The 23,122-nt window shown below is 45.2% G+C and overlaps 2 protein-coding genes across 2 annotated transcripts; both read left to right on the top strand.

The window, feature by feature from the left end:
• Positions 1 to 1,797: 1,797 nt before the first annotated feature.
• On the top strand, positions 1,798 to 7,439 carry LOC311119221 (protein NLRC3-like; the record flags this gene model as incomplete). Its single annotated transcript, XM_084193950.1, has 5 exons — positions 1,798 to 1,854; positions 3,463 to 3,689; positions 4,317 to 4,607; positions 5,067 to 6,840; positions 7,202 to 7,439. The coding sequence occupies exons 3-5, from the start codon at positions 4,343 to 4,345 to the stop codon at positions 7,437 to 7,439; spliced, it is 2,277 nt and encodes a 758-aa protein (XP_084050076.1). The 5' UTR covers positions 1,798 to 1,854; positions 3,463 to 3,689; positions 4,317 to 4,342.
• A 326-nt stretch (positions 7,440 to 7,765) lies between these two features.
• LOC311119220 (ribonuclease inhibitor-like) lies at positions 7,766 to 10,646 on the top strand (the record flags this gene model as incomplete). Its single annotated transcript, XM_084193949.1, has 6 exons — positions 7,766 to 7,965; positions 8,046 to 8,207; positions 8,398 to 8,568; positions 8,650 to 8,823; positions 8,937 to 8,983; positions 9,134 to 10,646. The coding sequence occupies 6 exons, from the start codon at positions 7,766 to 7,768 to the stop codon at positions 9,562 to 9,564; spliced, it is 1,185 nt and encodes a 394-aa protein (XP_084050075.1). The 3' UTR covers positions 9,565 to 10,646.
• Between the last annotated feature and the right edge of the window lie 12,476 nt (positions 10,647 to 23,122).

Raw genomic sequence — 23,122 nt, 5'->3', positions numbered from 1 at the left:
CCTTCAGTAGATCGGACCCGGCTGCTATCATTGGTGTCTATGGGAGAGCCACTCCATTCAGTAGACTGTGGGATTATTTAAGATACTGTTCGAAGAGGTAGGGTTTCAGGTGCTTTCGAAAGAGTGACAGGGACTCTGCTGTCCTAGCTTCAGAGGGAAGCTGGTTCCACCATTGGGGTGTCAGGACAGAGAAGAGCTTGGACTGGGCTGAGCGGGAGCTGCCCTCCCGTAGGGGTGGGAGGGCCAAGAGACCAGAGGTGGCAGAACAGAGTTCTTGGGTTGGGGTGTAGGGTTTGAGCAGAGCCTGAAGGTAGGGAGGGGCAGTTCCTCTTGCTGCTCCGTAGGCAAGTACCATGGTCTTGTAGTGGATGAGAGCTTCGACTGGAAGCCAGTGGAGTGTGCGGAGGAGCAGGGTGACAGGAGAGATCTTGGGAAGGTTGAAAACCAGGCAGGCTGCTGCGTTCTGGATAAATTGGTTTGATGGCACAAGTGCCTGGATTAGTACATGGCCAAAAGAAGAAACAGGACTCAGTGTTGACCTGGAGTGAACTGAAGGGTCGCTATCCAGTAAGAAACAGAAGAGAAGCATCATTCTTCCTACTCTGGACAAACTGTCAGTGGAGATCCTAAAGAGGGAGGTCCTTACTCCCAAGAAGAGGTTTTCATTGGCCGGGAAGAGGACGGAGTCACCCTCAATCAAGAGGCTGTCATTGGGTAACTCTAGGAAGGAGTCTGTGTCACTGAAGAGTCTCTCTCCGGGTAAGAGGAAGAAAGAGGTGAAGAAAGGAGAACTGAAGATATTCTCTCTGGGTTATATTGGAAAGGAATCACCTTCACCACCACCCAGAAATATATTCTCTCTGGTTAACATCAAGAAGGAATCACCTCCTCCACCAACCAAAAATACACTACATTGCCAAAAGTATGTGGACACCTGCTCGTCAAACATCTCATTCCAAAATCATGGGCATTAATATGGAATTGGTCCCCATTTGCAGCTATAACAGCCTCCACTCTTCTGGGAAGGCTTTCCACTAGATGTTGGAACATTGCTGCTGGGACTTGCTTCCATTCAGCCACAAGAGCATTAGTGAGATCGGGCGCTGATGTTGGGCGATTAGGCCTGTCTCGCAGTCGGCGTTCCAATTCATCCCAAAGGTGTTCGAAGGGGGTTGAGTTCAGGGCTCTGTGCAGGCCAGTCAAGTTCTTCCACACCGATCTCTAAACACCATTTCTGTATGGACCTCGCTTTGTTCACGGGGGCATTGTCATGCTGAAACAGGAAAGGGCCTTCCCCAAACTGTTGCCACAAAGTTGGAAGCACAGAATGGTCTAGAATGTCATTGTATGCTATAGCGTTAAGATTTCCCTTCACTGGAACTAAGGAGCCTGAACCATGAAAAACAGCCCCAGACCATTATTCCTCCTCCACCACCACCACCCAAAAATATATTTCCCAATTTAACATCAAGGAGTCAAATCCCAAAGATTATACCTGGCAAATGTTAATCCCTTAATTTAAACATGACCTAGGCCCTAGACAGACAGAGAGAGAGATAGATGGACAGACAGAGAGAGAGAGAGAGACAGACAGACAGATGGACAGACAGAGACAAACAGCTTCAGACAGACACACACACACACACACACACACACACACACACACACACACACAGCTTTGTAATACAAGCTAAGACACGCCTCTCTGCCTATTTGTTTGAATTTATTTCTATCCAATCACCAAGCCTGTTAGAACAGAACCGTTGCCAGAGGTTATGAAACTTTGCGGTTAACAGGAAGGAGCCTACCCTACAACGCCCAGAGTAGACAGGACAACAAAACAACTTACATGCGGTACGTGTCGTCTTTTTAGGGATTCAAAGCTCTATATAACCGTTATATAGATATGTGTTACATCCTACCCAGTGTTGTACATTTGTCTTTTACCTTTTCTGTTTATGTGTTGAGTTTCAAAGAACTGTCTGCTTTGATACACGGTGTATCGCTCTTATCGTGGTCAGGTCGTTATTGTTAAAGAAAATGTGTAAACTGGGTAGTTCGAGCCCTGAATGCTGATTGGCTGAAAGCCATGGTATATGAGACCGTATACCACGGGTATGACAAAACACTTATTTTTACTGTTCTAATTATGTTGGTAACCATTTTACAATAGCAATAAGGCACCTCTGGGGTTTGTGGTATATCAGCCATATACCACACCCCCTTGGACCTTATTGCTTAAGTATACTCAATGACGTACCTGGTTAAATAAGAGCAAATAAAATACATTTACTACGGCATCGTTCTGTAAATCAACTAGTATCCTATGTATCCTACATGTATTCTACATGTTTTTTAAAATATTTCTATTTTTACGTCATTTAGCAGACGCTCTTATCCAGAGCGACTTACAGTTAGTGCATACATTATTATTTTTTATTTATTTTCATACTGGCCCCCCGTGGGAATCGAACCCACAACCCTGGCGTTGCAAACGCCGTGCTCTACCAACTGAGCTACCTCCCTGCCGGCCATTCCCTCCCCTACCCTGGACGACGCTGGGCCAATTGTGCGCCGCCCCATTGGTCTCCCGGTTGCGGCCGGCTACAGCAGAGCCTGGATTCGAACCAGGATCTCTAGTGGATCAGCCTTAGACCACTGCGCCACTCGGGGGAAGCGCATGGCCTTATATATTGAATATCCCAATGATGAAGAGAGAGAGAAAGAAAAACAGACAGACTGATGGACAGAGAGAGACAGACTAACAGACAGACTGACTGACAGATAGACAGACTGACAGACAACAGACAGACTGACTGACTGACAGACTGACAGACAGACTAACAGACTGACAGACAGAAAAATCAACTTCATTAATTAATTTATGCTTTAAATACAAAGTATATAAAACAGACAGACAGACTGATAGACTGACTGACAGAAAAATCAACATGTTTTTAAAAATATTTATATATTTTATTTTTGAATATCCCTACTATGAAGAGAGAGAGAAAGAAACACATACAGACAGATGGATGGACAGAGAGACAGACCGACAGACAGACTGATAGAAAAATCAACTTTATTAATACATTTGTGCTTTAAATACAAAGTATATAAAACAGACAGACAGACACAGTTTTGTATTATAAACTAAGACACGCCTCTCTGACTATTCCTTTGAATTAATTTATATCCAGTCACCAAACCCTGTCAGTACAGAGATGATGAAACTTTGCGGTTAACTGCAAAGTCCAATTTAGCGACTTTGTCGCTATATTTAGCGAGTATTCAGAGCAGAAGATGTTCACCACTCCGCGTCCAGACTGCAAATGAATCGCGCATGCGAGAAGCCGCCGCTGGCTGATCCCGCCCTTATTTTTTTGTGGTCCATTTAGATTGTTAATGTAGATTGTATACAAAAAAAATTCTCTCTCACGAAGTTATTCCTCTCTCCTACAGCGTCCATCACAATTACAAGCGCATGACCAATGATGCAAATTGAGTGTTGACGTAATTTAGCGACTTCTAGTGACTTTTAGGACAGCCAATAGCTACTTTACTTACTGAGGAGTTGGCAACACTGAGGAAGTATCCTCCTCTACAACGCCCAGAACATGAAACAGACCAAAGAAAGTAGGAGGAAGAAAGCAGCATTGTAGACGGCACAACAAGACAACTTACATGCGGTAAGTGTCGTCTTTTTAGGGATTCAAAGCTCTATATAACCGTTATATAGATATGTTTTACATCCTACCGAGTGTTGTGCATTTGTTTTTTACGTTTTCTGTTTATGTGTTGAGTTTTAAAGAATTGTCTGCTTTGCTGCACGGTGTCTCGCTCTTATCGTGGTCAGGTTGTTATTGTTAAAGAAAATGTATACTCAATGGCGTACCTGGTTAAATAAAATAAATATACTAGGGAATCTTTCTGTAAGTCAACTATGTATCCTTTGTGATGACCATTCTAGCCTTCTGTGGTTATGGCATAGGACTACAATACTGATACCGAATTGAGACTGTACTGAGGGCAAAAGGGGGTACAACTCAATATTAGGAAGGTGTTCTGAGGGCAAAAGGGGGTACAACTCAATATTAGGAAGGTGTTCTGAGGGCAAAAGGGGTGTAACTCAATATTAGGAAGGTGTTCTGAGGGCAAAAGGGGGTGCAACTCAATATTAGGAAGGTGTTCTGAGGGCAAAAGGGGTGCAACTCAATATTAGGAAGGTGTTCTGAGGGCAAAAGGGGGTGTAACTCAATGTAAGGAAAGTGTTCAGTGTATATTGTCTGTTCTCTCTTTGCTTCTGGCTCTCTCAGGGGGAGGAGACTGACTGTCTTATATCATGGATCAGACTCCTCAGTCCCTCGTTCCAGCCCAGGACTCTGGTCCGCTGTCCTCCATTACGGCTCAGCCTGCCCCACCACAGTCCTCCATTACGGCTCAGCCTGCCCCACCACAGTCCTCCATTACGGCTCAGCCTGCCCCACCACAGTCCTCCATTACAGCTCAGGGTGGTTCTGTTGTTGTTGCACCCCAACTTGTTGGCTGCAATCTCGGAGGTTCAGTTTATGAAAACATCAGTGTTACTATGCCTTCACATGGTGCTGGTAAGACAATTCTTTATTGTTATTTTTGTTATAATAGAAAATAATGCAAAAAAACAAAACAAATTATTACAGAAATGTTGATTAGTTAATATGCAGTGTCCCTGTCAAATAATACTATACAATTAAGCATATATTTTTTGTTTTGATAGGGTACGACAGTTGAACTAAGCTCATGAGGTATTTGTAAGTTGTATTCTTCAAGAATCAAATGGGTACACAGTATATAATTAATTTTAAAGTAAAAAAATGGATGTACCAGTTGTAGATTAACACACACACACAGACTCATAAAAGTCTGGAAAAAAAAAAATATGGCACGCCCATGCAGGAAATCGGACTTTGAAACCAGTAACTGAAAGTATTGTGTTCGTTACGGTACTGAATACTGCAGATAAAAAAACAGAAGTAAAGATATATTTTATGCATCCCACAACACTATCAATGTTCTTTCCTCATTAGATGAAGATCTGCAAAAAGTCAAGGGCAAACACAAGTCCAACATGAAGAAGAAGTTTGGGAGCATCTTTGAGAGGCTTGGAAAACGGGGAAACCCAACATTGCTGGACAATATTTACACCGAGCTCTACATCACAACTGGGGAGAGTGAAGGGGTTAATAAAGAGCATGAGGTATGGCAGATTGAAGATACGGCTCGGACCAAAGCATTTCAAGACCATGCAATCAACTGCAATGACATCTTTAAATCTTTAGACCCTAAGACAGAGGAACATAATGACAAATCCCAATCCAAACAAGCGGTACCCGTCAGAACTGTGCTGACAAAGGGAATCGCTGGCATTGGAAAAACGGTCTCAGTGCAGAAGTTCATCCTTGACTGGGCAGAAGGAATAGCCAATCGGGATGTAGATTTTGTCTTCGCACTTCCATTCAGGGACTTGAATTTCATCAAAGATGACTACAATCTCTTGGAGCTCCTGAGTGACTTCCACCCTGAACTAACAGATATCAATGATGCAAAGAAGGTGGTCGACTGCAAAGTCGTGTTCATCTTGGATGGTCTGGATGAAAGCCAACTTCCACTGGATTTCCATAACAACAAGAGGTTGTCTAATGTAACCAAGACAACATCAGTGGACGTGCTGCTGACAAACCTCATCAAGGGGAATCTGCTTCCTTCTGCTCTCCTCTGGATAACCTCCCGACCAGCAGCAGTTGATAAGATACCCTCCGACTGTTTTGACCGTGTAACAGAAGTTCGGGGATTCAACGACCCACTGAAAGAAGAATACTTCAAGAAGAGATTCAGTGATGATGAGAACCTGTCCAGCAAAATCATCTCACACATAAAGACATCGAGGAGTCTCTTCATCATGTGCCACATTCCGGTCTTCTGTTGGATTACTGCCATGGTTCTTGGGAACATGTTGAGAGGATCCTGTTCTGAAGAAGTCCCTAAAACTCTGACTGAGATGTACATTTGTTTCCTACTCACTCTGACAAACCTGGAGAACAAGAAGCATGGGAAAAATGAAACAGACCTTCGGAAACTGTCAGAGTCTGACGTACAGATCATTTTGAAACTTGGAAAACTAGCCTCCCATAACCTGTTAAAGAGCAATCTGGTGTTTTCTGAAGAAGATTTGAGAGAGTGTGATATTGATATCAATGAAGCCTTTTTGGGCTCAGGGATGTGCACAGAGATCTTCAGAGAGGAGGACCCAATGTTTAGAGTGAAGTTGTATAGCTTTGTGCATCTCAGCATTCAGGAGTTCTTCACAGCACTCTATGTTTCCCATTGTCATGCCAATGGTTTGCCATGTATTTCACCATGGGTTTCACTATATTTCGGAAAGCTGGATACATTGCATGACTTACACAGGTGTGCAGTGGATAAAGCGTTCCACAACAAGAACGGCCACCTGGACCTCTTCCTCCGCTTCCTTCTGGGCATCTCACTGGAGTCCAATCAGATCCTCTTGAAATGCCTACAGCTCCAGACAGAGGGAGACAAAGAGAGTATCCAGAATACCATCCAATACATCAAGGTCAAGTTATCGACTGAATGGTTTGTTTCCTCAGAGAGGTGTATCAATCTCCTCTACTGTTTGATTGAGCTGAAGGACAACTCCCTGGTGAATGAAATTCTAAAGTTCCTGACCTCCCAAAGTCTCTCCAAGATTGAGCTGACACCTGCTCAGTGCTCGGCGCTGGCGTACATGCTGTTGATGTCAGAGGAGGTGCTGGATGAATTTGACACGAGAAAATACAACACGTCAAGTCAGGGCCGTAGCAGACTCCTCCCAATAGTTAGATACTGCAGGAAGGCTATGTAAGTTCAGATGATAGTGAATTTACATTTACGTCATTTAGCAGACGCTCTTATCCAGAGCGACTTACAGGAGCAATTAGGGTTAAGTGCCTTGCTTAAGGGTACAGATAGATTTTTCACCTAGTCGGCTCGGGGAATAGAAACAGCGACCTTTCGGTTACTGGCACAACGCTCTTACCCACTAAGCTACCTGCCTCCATTTACTTTCCTAAGATTGGTAGATTACCGTAGTCACTTACGACTATTAGTATAATTTACACTTTTTTTTATGTCCTTTATAAGCCCTTTGTTTTCCCCTCTTAAGGCTAGTGGCCTGCTATTTCACAGACGACTGCGCTGAAATTTTGGCATCAGCTATCCAAATGCCTGGCTCACACCTGAGAGAACTCAGCATAATCTACAGCCAGCTGGAGAACCAGAAGCCCTTCATAGACGCGCTGGCAAGTCCCAACAACAGACTAGAGTCACTAGACATCAGTCATATCCAAGGGTTTTCAACAACTGAGCTGGAGGTGCTAACTGCTGCACTGAATCAATCTTAGAGTCAGCTGCACACACTAAGGTGAGCAATTATTAGTAAACAAAACAAAAAAAAGAGCAAACCAAGAAAAAGCTTCTTAGTAAAGTGGAAGAAAAATAGAAACGGAAGCCGTTTGTGACATGAATGGATGGATCTACAGCTTCTTCTTCTGCTGGCAACTAGCAATGCAACAACGGCACCTAAGGGATGTTAGGGGACGGAACAGGGGAAGTCAGCCAAGTGTTTAGCTGTTTGAAGTCAATTTAAAAGACTCTTCTGTAAACTTGTTTACTACGATTACACTCCGTAAGAGAGACTAAAGCATGTAAGTCCACAAAGTGTAGAAGGATGATCCACTTTGTTGTAATCCAAAGGTTTCCTGGGTGTTGGCTCGACGAGAGCTGCGGTGAAATTGTGGCTTCAGCTCTGGCGTCAGAGAACAGCCATCTGAGAGAGCTGGACCTCAGCGACAACAAACTGACAGACACCGGGGTGGAGGGGATCTCCACTGGGCTTATGAGTCCACACTGTGAACTGAAGATACTGAGGTGCGATATTTACGACAACAAGTGTTTCGAATCGTGTCAATCCATACAGCCCCTTTTAATTCCATATTCTCTCACGCCAGACTTGTCCGTTGTGAGGTCACTTCCTGTGGAAGTTTGTCCCCTGCTCTAGCAGCCTCCCAGTTGGAGGAACTGCATCTGAGCTGCAACACCCTGGGCGACATGGGACTGAAGCTGCTCTCTGCTGGACTGGAGGAGCCACACTGTCAGATACAGAAACTGGGGTGAGAAATGATGATGCTGTAAAAAAAAAAAAAAAAAAAAAAAAAAAAATGTAAAGTGTGGTATACATACAGTTTTATTTAACATTCTATATTTCTGTGCACAGGTATTTGGATAAAACCAAATTCAAATTTCAATCTCTCTCTCTCTCTCTCTCTGTTTCTCCTGCTATCTCTCTCATTCATCTCTTAGACTGAGGCAGTGTAATCTATCAGAGTTATCCTGTGAGTCCCTGTCCTCTGTCCTGTGTTCAAACTCAACCCTGATAGAGCTGGACCTGAGAGACAACGACTTGGGGGATTCAGGAGTGGAGCGACTCTCTGCTGCACTGGGGGACCCTCGCTGTGCCTTGCAGGTTTTGGGGTGAGAGGCTCACATATTGATGTAAGCAAACCCTTTTGAATTGAGTATGGCACCCTAACTCATTCCAACTGTTCTCTGCAGGCTGTCTGGTTGTCTGGTCACAGAGGAAGGCTGTGCTTCTCTGGATTCAGCTCTGAGGTCAAACCCCTCCCACCTGAGAGAACTGGACCTGAGCTACAATCACCCAGGAGACTCTGGAGTGAAGCTGCTCTCTGCTAGACTGGAGGATCCACACTGTAGACTGGATAAACTCAAGTTAGTGTAATATGTTATGTGTACACTATTTAGTTACTTTAATATTCCTTTAATATTCCTCTGCATATTATGATTATTTCTTGACATGAACTATTTCTATTAAAACAATACAGTGTGGACTTGTGTGGAGAGTGCAGGATCAAACCAGGCCTGAGGAAATGTGAGTCTGACTGATGTGTAATATGATATACAGGGTTTCTTCAGTTTGACATTTCCTTTAAAACAATGAGAAAGTACCGTCAGCTAAACAGAAAAACATTTAACTTTCTTATTTCCCTGGCTCCTCATTGTGCATGTGTGTTTTCTACAGATTCCAGTGAGCTCACCCTGGACCCAGATTCTGCACACATTGACCTGAGGCTGTCTGAGGATAGGAGGACAGTGTTGTGGAGAGAGGACAATGCTAACAGTCAAAGTAGTGCTAGCATAGGAAACGAAGCTAACAATGCTAACAGTGGGGATGGTGCTAGCATAGGAAACGAAGCTAACAATGCTAACAGTGGGGACGGTGTTAGCATAGGAAACGAAGCTACCAGAGGGGAAGAATCAAATAAATGGATTGATCCATCAATTTGTACAAGATCCCTGTCTGTGCATTGTACCAAGGGTTTATCTACTGGACGTTTCTACTGGCAGGTGGAGGCCACAGGATGGTTTGATATTGGGGTTATTATCAACGAAAACAATAGTATCTACAATATGTATGACCTCGTGGTAATATGTATGACCTTTATGGTATAATGATGTCATGCCATAGTGTTGTGAGGACAGAGGAAGAGTTAAGAAATGAGAGGTTTGGGGCCATAAAGTCTTCATTCCATTATGTCAAGGTAGATTAGTGATGTTTAGGATAGCATGAGTGATGTTTAGTATACTGACTTGGGGTAAAAAGTGATGAACATCAAAGACAGGGAGTGCCCATGGAGACTTGCCAAATGTATGTGAAAGGAATGAGAACCAAAAGGCTATATAAGATATAGGGTCTTCTTTGTCTAGTTAGTTCAACTGACGAAGGGCAAAGCCATGTCCGTTTGTTAGATGAACCCACAAGCTCGTGATTCTATAAATGCTTGGTATGAAATCTCCACAGAATGTCTAAGAATATCCTTGCATCCTTGATTCTTTGATACCTGAGAAACTCATCATAACAACCTGGAATAGTATAAAAGTAATCCTTCTACCCCCCCACCCACCCCATAAAAATAAAAAGTGGTTGTCCCACTTGCTATCCCAAGTTGAATGCACCAATTTGTAAATCACTCTGGATAAGAGTGTCTGCTAAATGACGTAGATGTAAATGTAAATGTTGCCTGTAGTTTTATAATTTATTTTAAAATAGCTGTATGGGATTTTTAAAGTACTACGTGGCCCTGCACCTGAATACATGTCTGACATGCTTTTAAGATACTGTATGTGCCCGGTCGGTCCCTCAGATCCTCTTTTAGTTGTTCCAAAGGTGAGAACCAAAACGTTTGGTGAGGCTGCCTTCAGCCACTATGGTCCTGGCCTTTGGAACAGCCTGCCAGAGGATCTGAGGGCCTCAGAAACTGTAGACAGTTTGAAGAGCTTAAGACATACCTTTTTAGCCATGCTTCTGCTTAGTCATACTATCTATTGTATATATCTTATTTATTTTCATTTATTTTAATGCATTAGTCTCTCATGTCCACTGTTATTGTTTTACTATTTTAATTTGTCTCATTTATAAAACCTATTTGTGTCTTTCTAACCTTTTATTTTATTTGCTAAGCACTTTGAAATGCATAATCTGTAAGAAATGTGCTCTGAAAATAAAGTTTGATTTGGTTTTGATCAGGAACATATCCCACAGTAGAGCCATTCAACCACAAACTTACATTAATATGCAAAGTGTCTCAAATGATTTCGTACATATTTACTAGTGTGTAATGCAGTAAAACTGTGATTAATAAGTACTTAATAAGTACTTCTCAAACAGCTTAATAGTCTGGATAATTAATTAATAAAAATGTTATTTCAAGCATTATGAATTTCAAGTTATATGAAAAACACTAATGAAACCAGTTTTTTTGTTGGGGTTCAGATCCCCTTTATTTTTATTATTAAAACTAGGCAGTTCAAAGGAAAGGTGGAGATGGTGGAGAAATTCAGATGCAGAGTGTGGCCCAGAGTTGTGTGTGTGTGTGTTTGTGCTTGAGTCACTCCTCTTTGGGGAGGCTGATGGTGCATGTGAAGAACGTCAACACACGTCGGAAGAATCGCAGAACGCCATTTTTCTTCCGCTTCTTTGTTTCGCTGGACACCTTTGCCACTGAGTTCAACGCCTCGGTCACTCCGCTGCTCACCTCAGGACAGCTCTCAGTAGATAGCTGCATCACCTTGCTGAGGCCATTTCCAGTGTTCAGAAGGTTTTCAGCAGCCGCTGTCTTCTTTTTGTCACTGGACACTTCTTCCACTGCGTTTGGTGCCTCAGGCACCTCACTGAACACCTCAGGACTTCCCCTGCACACCACAGGACCTCCATTGAACACTTCAGGCACTCCACTGCACATGTCAGGCACTCCACTGCATACCTCGGGACCGCCACTGAACACCTCAGGCACTCCGATGCACACCTCAGGACTGCTGTACACCTCAGGACGGTTCTCAGTGGATAGCTTCAACACCTTGCTTAGGCCATTTCCCGTTTTCAGATGGTTTCCAGTAGACTCTGTCTTCTTTGTGTCACTGCACACCTCTTCCACTGCATTTGAGGCCTCAGGACCTCTGCTGCACACCTCAGGAAGGCTCTCGGTGGATCTGAAATAGGACTAAACAGACAATGCAGCGTAATGAAAGAGCAAGAACAACACATCTGTCATTTTTTCAAAAAACATACCACAGACATCCAAAGTCTAAGATTATAGTAGCTAATTTATAATATTGTCCAGATTGAGACAACCCTGATACACCCAACTTTCAAAGATGCTTGACCTTTCATTTACAAAACAGGCTTCTTGTTCATTACCTTTGGGAGTTTTGCAATCATATTAGTGAAGTCTCGGTGCAGCTGATCTTCCCATCCCTCCTTCAGCCACCCTTTGGGGTTCACCACCTTGCTAAGGACATTTTCAGTTTCCAGAAGGTTTTCAGCAGCCGCTGTCTTCTTTTTGTCACTGGACACTTCTTCCACTGCGTTTGGTGCCTCAGGCACCTCACTGAACACCTCAGGACTTCCCCTGCACACCACAGGACCTCCATTGAACACTTCAGGCACTCCACTGCACATGTCAGGCACTCCACTGCATACCTCGGGACCTCCACTGAACACCTCAGGCACTCTAATGCACACCTCAGGACTGCTGCACACTTCAGGACGGCTCTCAGTGGATAGCTGCACAACCCTGCATAGGCCATTTCCTGTTTTCAGAAGGTTTTCAGCAGCTGCTGTCTTCTTTGTGTCACTGCACACCTCTTCCACTGTGTATGAGGCCTTGGGACCTCCACTGAACACCTCAGGCACTCTAATGCACACCTCAGGACCAGGGACGGCCTGTTCAATAGGGCGATATGGGCGACGCACTGCCAAACGGGAAAAGGAAGGGATTTTTTTTCTAATCAATTATATCACGGCAACAGTAGTTATCAGTGTTCTAATCTGATCTGACTGCCACTAAATGTCAAATCAGGCTAAAGTCGTGCTTCAAATGGCCCCGCCCATTTTTGGGGTGATTTCAGTCAGGTTGAAAATCGCCCAGAAGTCTCTCATAGCCTGTCATGTAAAATCTATTTTTTTCAAATTTCAAAGCTTTCAATACATTCTCTATGGGAGTCTGAGGGCTTGCACTTACGCGCTTTCGTCATACGTGACGTAACCATGAACGTAACTAAGAAAATAGCGGCTGTCACACTCTGGCTCTGGGACTTTTTATGTTTAGTCAGGGTGTGTAGATTTCCGTGTGTTTTGTACTGTGTGTAGTGTCTAGGTGTTCGCGTTCTATGTTTGGTCAGTGACTCCCAATCGGAGGTAACGAGTGTCAGCTGTCGGCTCGTTATCTCTGATTGGGAGCCATATTTAAAATGTCTGTGTTCACCTTGTGGTGGTGGGTTTTGTTCTATGTTCAGTCGGTGTACTGAGGACTTTACGGATCGTGTTTTGTTTTGTCGTGTATTCAACATTAAAGTCATCATGTTCACTCCCAACGCTGCGCTTTGGTCCTACTTCATTGGCGATCGTGACAGAAAAACCCACCACAACGAGACCAAGCAGCAGTTGGATGACGAGTGGTGGAGCCAGAAGAGCGAAGGTTGGGAGAGGACATTAGAGGCCTGGTCCACGGGGAGGAGAGACCCCCAGAAAATTTTTAGGGGGGGGCTCACGACGTCGGGGCAGCAGGAGTACGGGATTGAGGAGTGCAGAAGGTTGGCAGAGGAGGCCGCCAGGTTAAGGGGGCCACTGGTCACGAAGGGGAAGGAAGGTGTGGAGGCAGGGCGAAAGGTACTGGGGTGTGTTACCAGTCCGGTCCGGCCCGTTCCTGATCCCCGTGGAGGGCCAGGGGTGTGTGTCCCCAGTGCGGTCCTGTCTGTTCCTGCTCCCCGCACCAAGTCTGTGGTGCGTTTCGTCAGCCCTGTCCGGCCCGTGCCTGCTCCCCGCACCAAGCCAATGATGCGCGTCGCCAGCCCGGCCCGGCCTGTTCCTGCTCCCCGCACCAAGTCTGTGGTGCGTTTCGTCAGCCCTGTCCGGCCCGTGCCTGCTCTCTGCACCAAGGCTGTGGTACGTGTCGCCAGCCCGGTTCGGCCTGTTCCTGCTCCCCGGCTCAAGTCTGTGGTGCGTCTTGTCAGCCCTGTCCGGCCTGTTCCTGCTCCACGCACCAAGCCAAGGGTGCGTTTCGTCAGCCCTGTCCGGCTCGTTCCTGCTCTCTGCACCAAGTCTGTGGTGCGCGTTGCCAGCCCATTCCGGTCCGTTCCTGCTCCACGCACCAAGCCAGGGGTGTGTATCGTCAGCCCGGTCCGGTCCGTTCCTGTTCCACGCACCAAGCCAGGGGCGCGTGTCGTCAGTCCGGTTCCGGCCAGCGGGGCTAGACAGGACCAGGGGTACTTTGGGGGGTTGGAGAGGAAGTGGGGAGGAAGCCCGGAGCCGGAGCCGCCGCCGAGGAGGAATGCCCACCCAGCCCTCCCCTGTTTGCTTGTATTTAGGCGCGGTCGCAGTCCGCGCCTTTAGGGGGGGGTACTGTCACACTCTGGCTCTGGGACTTTTTATGTTTAGTCAGGGTGTGTAGATTTCCGTGTGTTTTGTACTGTGTGTAGTGTCTAGGTGTTCGCGTTCTATGTTTGGTCAGTGACTCCCAATCGGAGGTAACGAGTGTCAGCTGTCGGCTCGTTATCTCTGATTGGGAGCCATATTTAAAATGTCTGTGTTCACCTTGTGGTGGTGGGTTTTGTTCTATGTTCAGTCGGTGTACTGAGGACTTTACGGATCGTGTTTTGTTTTGTCGTGTATTCAACATTAAAGTCATCATGTTCACTCCCAACGCTGCGCTTTGGTCCTACTTCATTGGCGATCGTGACAGCGGCTAGCAGCGTCTCTGTTGCGACCTGCAGTGTGGCGTTATCTTCTGTTTTTAATTTGTACACTTAGTGGCGTTATTTTATGTTTTTAATTTGTACACTTAGTTTACAAACATTCTGCCAACCATGGATTTCCAGTGGTGGGTTTTGGACTGATCTTGTTGATCGTGTACATACCCGCTACGAACGGACTAAATAATGAAAACGCTGCTGGCAGCGGAATCCAATACAGCTGGGAGACTTGGCTGGATGACAGAGTCCCGGACAGAGAAGTGGAGCCGGCCGGCTTCACCCTGGTCAGAGCGGACCGCGATCCTGGTAAGAGAGCGACTCTGTACCCCCGACATTGAACTGCTTTCTGTGTCACTGCGACCTTACTATCTGCCCCGTGAGTTCCCCCAATTGTTTGTTACCGTTGTGTACTGTTGATAATCACAAGTTTACTGGAGAACTGAGACCAAGTAGAGACTTTGGACAGGGTGGATATGGTATAATAAAGGCAGTTTATTCAGAGGTAAAGATATCTGGAATCGCATGCACGGACTCGTTCGTCAAACTCTTAGGGAGCTATCTGAAGAGAGCCCCGAAAACATTGTGTGCAGACATTTTATACAATAAATGATGTAGGTTGAATCTAGTAGTTCTGATCTTCTGATTGGTCCTGATGAGTTGGGCGAGGTCCCCTCCACTGTTGCATTGGCTCTGAGTCGGGTTCTCTGTCTTCAAATGTTCAGCCTAAAGAGAGGGGATTTTTGTGTGTGTGTGTGTGTGTGTGTGTGTGTTTAACAGTGATGATGTGTGTGTGTGTGTGTGTGTGTTATCAGTGATGATGTGTGTGTGTGTGTGTGTGTGTCCTCAGAGCAAGAACTCGTGAGTTGGAAGAACTGAGAGACCTATGGCGTGGGTGTTGTCCTTGGCCACCTGCTGACAAGGCTGACAAGATAGGACTCTTTTGTCCATTGTTATAGGATAGGAACAGCATTGATTGAAAACAAATGCCCAACACAAAATGGGTCATGCACAAGATTTTAGTCAGACCAAGCTATAACATTATATATTTACTACGACAGTACATTCAACCAAAAGCTAATATAACAAAGGCATCAGAGATTATTTATAATCTGTCACAGAAACTGGAATCCATCTCCCCAGATCAGTCAATAAATGCTTCTGGTATTGACTTATATGCTGCCCCTGTCTTCATGTTGTTGCTGGACATATCTTTTTTTAAATGTGTGTAGGTCACCTAAATCATCAGAAAAATTGCCCCTCCTGAGAATTTTTTCAGGAGCCGCCACTGCTCAGGACTGCTGCACACCTCAGGACGGCTCTCAGTGGATAGCTTCACCACCTTGCTTAGGCCATTTCCCGTTTTCAGATGGTTTCCAGTAGACTCTGTCTTCTTTGTGTCACTGCACACCTCTTCCACTGCATTTGAGGCCTCAGGACCTCTGCTGCACACCTCAGGAAGGCTCTCGGTGGATCCGAAATAGGACTAAACAGACAATGCAGCGTAATTAAAGAGCAAGAACAACACATCTGTCGTTTTTCAAAAAACATACCACAGACATCCAAAGTCTAAGATTATAGTAGCTAATTTATAATATTGTCCAGATTGAGACAACCCTGATACACCCAACTTTCAAAGATGCTTGACCTTTCATTTACAAAACAGGCTTCTTGTTCATTACCTTTGGGAGTTTTGCAATCATATTAGTGAAGTCTTGGAGCAGCTGATCTTCCCAGCCCTCCTTCAGCCACCCTTTGGGGTTCACAACATTGCTAAGGACATTTTCAGTGTCCAGAAGGTTTTCAGCAGCCGCTGTCTTCTTTTTGTCACTGGACACCTCTTCCACTGCGTTTGGTGCCTCAGGCACCTCACTGAACACCTCAGGACCTCCATTGAACACTTCAGGCACTCCACTGCACATGTCAGGCACTCCACTGCATACCTCGGGACCTCCACTGAACACCTCAGGCACTCTGATGCACACCTCAGGACTGCTGCACACCTCAGGACGGCTCTCAGTGGATAGCTGCACAACCTTGCATAGGCCATTTCCCGTTTTCAGATGATTTCCAGTAGACTCTGTCTTCTTTGTGTCACTGCACACCTCTTCCACTGCGTTTGAGGCCTCAGGACCTCCACTGCACACCTCAGGACCTGTGCTGCACACCTGTGAACTTATGCTGCGCACCTCAGGACCTCTGCTGCTCACCTCAGGACCTCTGCACCTCACCTCAGGACCTCCGCTTCTCACCTCAGGACCTCTGCACCTCACCTCAGGACCTCCGCTTCTCACCTCAGGCACGCTTCTGCACACTTCAGGACCTCTTCTGCACACCTCAGGACCTCTGCTGCACACCTCAGGCACTCTGCTACACACCTCAGGACCTCTGCCACACATCTCAGGAAGGCTCTCAGTGGATCCGAAATAGGACTAAATAGACAATGCAGAGCAATGAAAGAGTAAGAACAAAACAATATCTGTCCTTTTTCACAAAACATACCACAGACATCTAAAGTCAAAATGTATAGAAGCTCATTTGTAATATTGTCCAGTTTGAGACAACTCTGATACACCCAACTTGGAAAGACACTTACGAAACAGGCTTCTTGTTCCTTACCTTTGGTAGTTCCGCAATCATATCGTAGAATTTTCGGGTTAACTTCCAACGCTCCTCTTTCAGAAGCTGGATGTCTCCGTCGGTAGCAGTGTCCACGATGACATTTGGTATCCTTAATTCATCCTGAACTCTCTGGCCACTGAGCAGGATAACTCTCTCTGTCTCTGTTTCCTGTAATTCCAGGCCCCTCTTTGCATCCCAAGTCTATGTAACAACATAATATGTCATTAAAAGACTGTTGATGTACCAGGTGAGACTGGACACTGGTCCATCATTGAAATTATGGGGAAAATTATGAATTTGAACTGATAGCTATTGTTTTTCTCTGGGTACAAAAATGAGCTTGCTGATATTTGAAGTGCTTTACAGTGGGTGTACTGTTTGCTCTACATAGTCCTCACCAATTCAGCTACAGAGACCTTCCTCCATCTCTTCCATGTCTCTGCCTCACGCCTTCATGTGAATATGGAAATGTATCAGACTGTGTCTGTCTACACTATCTATCAAACTATTGCTATCATCTAATATATTTTGATACATTCAGGTTATTATTTGGCCTTGTGTACTGATGTGATAAACTCAAGTTACCTAAATGAAGTATAAAGTTTCGTACTTCGTATTTGAAAATAGTCTGAGAACACTGCACTTACTCCAGGAAGACTATTTTCCCTGCCAGGAGCCAGGCCTTGAGTGGTCTCAGAGGGAGGTCCAGTGGGAGCCTTCCCTGGGCTTTCAGCATACAGAATTGCCTCTTGAGCATTTTCTGCAATAGAGTCTTCAATTAGTGACTAAACCAGTTAGAATGTGACAATCAGAGAGTGATATGAATTGGTTCATGGCAAAAACGAACTGCTCCTCCATGGAGAGTGATGAGGCCTTATTGATTATTAATTGTTGTTGGCCAAAACCCTGCAGAAAGAGCGAGGGTTACTGAGCACAGTACCCAACACCAGATGTCTACAGCAGTACATCTATCTTTTATTAATTCATGCTGGTAAAAGTTATCTAAATGGGAAGAATATATATTATACCTTATGTAGCCGGCGCGGTCTGCTCGTTGCCGACTACTGCGTTGTGTTCCGGTGCACTGAAGACAACACACTGGCGTACTTGAAGGCACTTTATTGTGTACAACTCTCTCAATCTGTTCAACATCAAAGAGAGAAAATGTTCAAAACTCTACCCTCGACCAGAATCCGCCTCTCCCAGCCGAGTACAATGCAGACTGAGTACAACCACATTAAAAAATACAAGGAACAAAATACAACATCATTGGAAAATAAACATTGCATCTGGTGTATATCTTATGTATGTGTCATATTCATGTTATCTCTGCCAAAAACTCTGAGCTTTTAGCCTTTACATTAATACTTTGCAACATGACATAAACCATCTTTCAAATAGGTAATACATACAGTAATATGCACGAAGCAACATGTAATCCTTCACATTTGAGCTTTTCAGTGCCATTAAACACTAATCAATACATGAAAACATTTTAAATGAACACATATTTTTAACCTGATATAGGGAATACATACCTGTTCAACATCAAAGAGAGAAAATGTTCAAAACTCTACCCTCGACCAGAATCCGCCTAACATAAAAAGAACAACGTGAGCTTCATACAAGAGGATAGAATGATGATTGCTAACTTACAGCTAAACAGAACACGAGGTTAGCTAAGTTAGCAATTTCTCAACTCTCAAAAATGGCTAAATTCACGACACAGCTTGATTAAATGTACGTACACTCATCATATAATATACATACAAGTTACTATGTGCACTGAAACGTTTTAGTTTTAACAGGTATATCAAGTTTATGTCACGCCGAAGTGAATACATACCTCTCCCAGCCGAGTACAATGCAGACTGAGAAAAGCATGACCTCCCTCCGCATATAACCAAACCAACTCTAGAGGGCGCACTTACACAACTAACTCTCCCAATATCTGTAGACTACACGAAATGCTGAACAATACAATATTTTGGTGAAATCAACTCACAAAATAAAATAAAAAATAGAAAATGAACGGTTGCAAAAATCTGTAATTCTTTGACCTGTTACATTCACCCCTCTTTAATTTCACCAAAATCCTTCACACTTTGAGGGTGGAAAATAACCAAAAACATATAGAATAAAACTCTTGTCCACTTGGTCCAAGATAGCCCTGGGACTCCATTTCCCATATACAGCGTATAAAGCTACTTACAAAGTAAGTTAAAAGAAAACAGCAGTTGATCAGGCTACTGCCCCTTCTAGTGAATATGATGCCTTATACATCATATGAAATCTTGGAACACTTTCCCTCCATTATGAACATCTCATGACTCAGGTCATACTACTGGTAATAAAGAAAAATATCTCAATCTCAAAAATGTATCTAAAATAAAGAACGGAAAGACAGTGACCTTTTGACTCCTGTAACAAAACCCTTGGTGAGTGGTTTTTGCACCATGTTCTCTATCAAGCGATCGACTGCCTTAACAACCCTGCCAGTACGTGTTCTGACAACCTGACTTTCAAACCCTTGTACTTGGGAGGGTATCTGACTATCAATCAGTGTAACAGGTGAATTGATGTCCGAAGACCCTGTCTCATCTAAGTCAGGAACATCAATTGGGGCAACAGAGTCAGTGTCAGTCATGTGCGAATCAGGGGGGTCACTGGAATCCGACAAGTCTCTCACAGGTGAGTATTCATTTTCCCCTTGGCCTCTGACCTCTTTAGACTGGGCTCTCGTGGGTGTCAGTTGAACAGACTTCCTGGACAGAGAGTGGGGCGTCTCATTCTCCATCTCAGACTCATCAGCTTCTCCAATAGACTCAGAGTCAGAGGATGCGTTTAACCACGAACATGTGCGGTCCTCAGAAGCATCTACTGCTAGGCCACTCAAAGCATCAACAGAAGGAGGCTGAAGCTCACTGGCCACATCCGAGGCAGCTCCATTCATCTCTTCATCGCTTAGTTCTGGCATGGGCAAGAAGCTCACATCCAACATCAAATTCCGATGAACAACTTTTGTTTTCCCACTTTCGTCTCGGACTTTGTAAATGTGAGTCTGAGGGTTCCGGTCTATGATGGTATACATAGTGGCTTCCCACTTATCCGCTAACTTCCTCTTCCCTCTCTCTGCTTTATTAGCTAACAAAACTCGGTCGCCAACGTTCAAGTGGGTTCCACGAACTCTCTTGTTGTAGCCATCAGCTTGATGTTGCTGTCCTTTCCTTGCATGCTGCTGAGCTATGTCGGCAGCCACATGGAGGTTCGCCATCAGTTTCTCTGCATAGGTCTTATAATTCACCACGACTGGATCCCTCAAGACTTGTTTGAAGACCATGTCTACTGGGAGTCTGGGGACTCGACCATACATCAAATAGAATGGAGGATATCCAGTTGTTTCATGAGTGGTGGCGTTATACGCAAAAGTCAAAGTCTGTATCTGTTGGGCCCAGTGTTGCTTAGCTGTCAGGGGTAGGGCACGCAACATACTGCCAAGTGTCCTATTGAACCTTTCGGTTTGCCCATTTCCCATGGGATGGTATGCTGTTGTGTGTGTTTTCTTAATCCCTGTGAGGCTGAGGAGTTCAGCTATGAGTTTGCTTTCAAAATTGGCCCCTTGATCAGAATGTATTCGCTCTGGGAAACCGTAGATGCAGAATACGTTATCCCATAACGTCTTTGCTATTTGCTTTGCAGTTTGGTTTACGCAGGGAAAGGCATGAGCAAATTTTGTAAAGTGGTCTGTTATGACTAACACATCGACAGATCTTTGCTTACGGTCCTCAGCACTCCAAAAATCAATGCACACCAGCTCCATGGGTGCCGAAGTGCGAATGCTCTCCAAGGGAGCTCGGGCAGCTGGTTCAGGGGTCTTTGCAAGGATACAGCGTTGGCAGCATTTCACATATTCCTTGATGTCTCTTCCCATTTGCGGCCAGAAGAAACGCTGTCGGGCGAGGTGTGCTGTTCTAGCCTGCCCTTGATGCCCAGCGAAATCATGCACACCAGCGAGAGCTTTGGCCTTCAAGCTAGCAGGCAGCACAAACTGATACCTCTTCTCTCTGCTTAATGGGTCTTTGGTTACCCTATATAGGACTCCGTCCTGGACTTTTAGATGATGCCACTGCTTGCACAGTGTCTGGGTCGTAAGAGCTAACCTCCTCCTCCCTCGCCTAGGTGGTGGCTCACCCCTCTGAATGAGTGGCAGGACTTCCCTGATAACTGGATCTATTTCCTGGCTGTGCCTCAGCTTGCCGATGGAGAGGGCTGGAAGTATGTCTTGTTCTGAGGGCACCGCCTGGGGAAGAACATTGAGAAACTGTGTTGCTCTTATCTCTGCTCCCCTTTCCCACTCTACATGAGCTTCACAAGCAGATTTCACATGAGAGGGTTCTTGACTGCTGGCCAGCCTGTCTTGAGTGGGGTCCATAGTTACACAGCACCCTGCATCAAGTGCCTGGAGACACTGGGTCTTACTCCGGAAGAGATCTTGGACTTTCTCCTCTTTGGTTCCCTCTGCCTCGGCCAAAAGACTTCCATAGGGCTCACTGATCAACCTTTGGCTCACTGATTTAGCAAACGGATCTCTACTCAGGGCATCTGCCACAATGTTCTTTACCCCAGGAATGTGTTTGATACTGAAGGTGTAGGGGGAAAGCTTTGCCACCCACCTCTGTTCGCAAGCGTCAAGTTTTGGTTTGGTCATTATATAGGTCAAAGGATTATTGTCAGTCCACACAGTAAAAGTGTGGCCTTTCAACCAGTGGCTGAATTTTTCACAAACACTCCATTTGAGCGCCAAGAACTCCAGTCGGTGAGCAGGATACCTCTTTTGTGAGCCAGTGAGGGTCTTGCTGGCAAAGGCGATCGGGCGTGCCTTCGTTTCTCCTTCTGGTATCTGGGACAGAACTGCCCCAAGGCCATCAAGAGACGCATCAATGGACAAAACCAAGGGCTTAGTAAAGTCTGGATGGCTAAGGACCACACAATTCAGGAGCTTCTCCTTAAGGCCGGCGAAAGCTGAATCGCAGTCAAGGGTCCAATCCGCAGGTTTGAGCTTTCTGTAGACTCCCGCATTCTGACTGTACTTCCCGGCCTTTCCTCTCCGTTTCTGGCCAGCTGTGAGAGCAAACAGGGGTTTTGCGATGGAGGAGCAATTTGGTATGTAGTGTTGGTAATAAAATACCATCCCCAGGAACGACTTCACTCTGCGAACTGAAGGAGTGCAGCCATCATCTTCCATCAAGTCCCTCTTTGACATTTTGGTGATGACCTCGACCTTCTCTGGGTCAACAGCAACACCGTCACTGTCAACGATGTGTCCGAGAAACTTCACAGATCTCCGCAACAGATGGCATTTCTTTGGACTCAACTTTAGATTGTGCTCCCGTAGCCTCTGGAAAACAACCTCTAATCTGCTGAGGGCCTGCTGTTCATTGGGGGCAAATATCAAGAGATCATATAGGTAGCACAAGAGACTGCTGAAGTTAAGATCGCCAAAGATACTCATCATCATCCTCATGAAGGACGCTGGACTGTTGCAAAGCCCCTGTGGCATTCTGTTATACTCGTGCAGGCCTAATGGTGTTGTGAAGGCGGTATACTTTTTGTCCTCCTCATGCATGGGCAAGTTATAAAATCCAGACGTGAGGTCCATGGTGCTGAAGACAGCATTACCGCCAAGGGCAGCCAAGCAGTCCGATTGATGGGGCAAAGGATGAGCATCCTTGATAGTTCTTGCATTCAGCCATCGAAAGTCTGTGCATATCCGGAGGTCGCCATTCTTCTTCTCCTGGGACATCTTCACCCCTCCATCTTGTGAGACTGGTCATCATTTCTAGAAACTGTTCGCCATCTGGAGACCCTTTTGTGTTGCTCGAGATAAGAGTCCAATAACTGTTCTCGTTTTTCAGCTGATGCAGTACACGTTTCAACATGTTGGTGCCTACTATTATGTCGTCTTTCTGACCAGTGATCACCAGAACTGGGACCATGCACTTTACCCCATACAGACTTAGTTCCATGTCATACATGCACTTGGGGCGCACTTGTACTCCTCCACAGCCAACAAGGATGATATGCTGTGAGAGTTCTTGATGTGGGGTCAAGACGCTATCCGATAGTAGTCTCTGCTCTGCCT

The sequence above is a fragment of the Coregonus lavaretus genome, assembly GCF_964263955.1.
Source record: "Coregonus lavaretus genome assembly, contig: HAP1_SCAFFOLD_2564, whole genome shotgun sequence".
NCBI classification, from domain to species: Eukaryota; Metazoa; Chordata; class Actinopteri; order Salmoniformes; family Salmonidae; genus Coregonus; species Coregonus lavaretus.
Note: the sequence above shows the minus strand (reverse complement) of the source record. Positions and strands in the feature narration are given on the sequence as shown.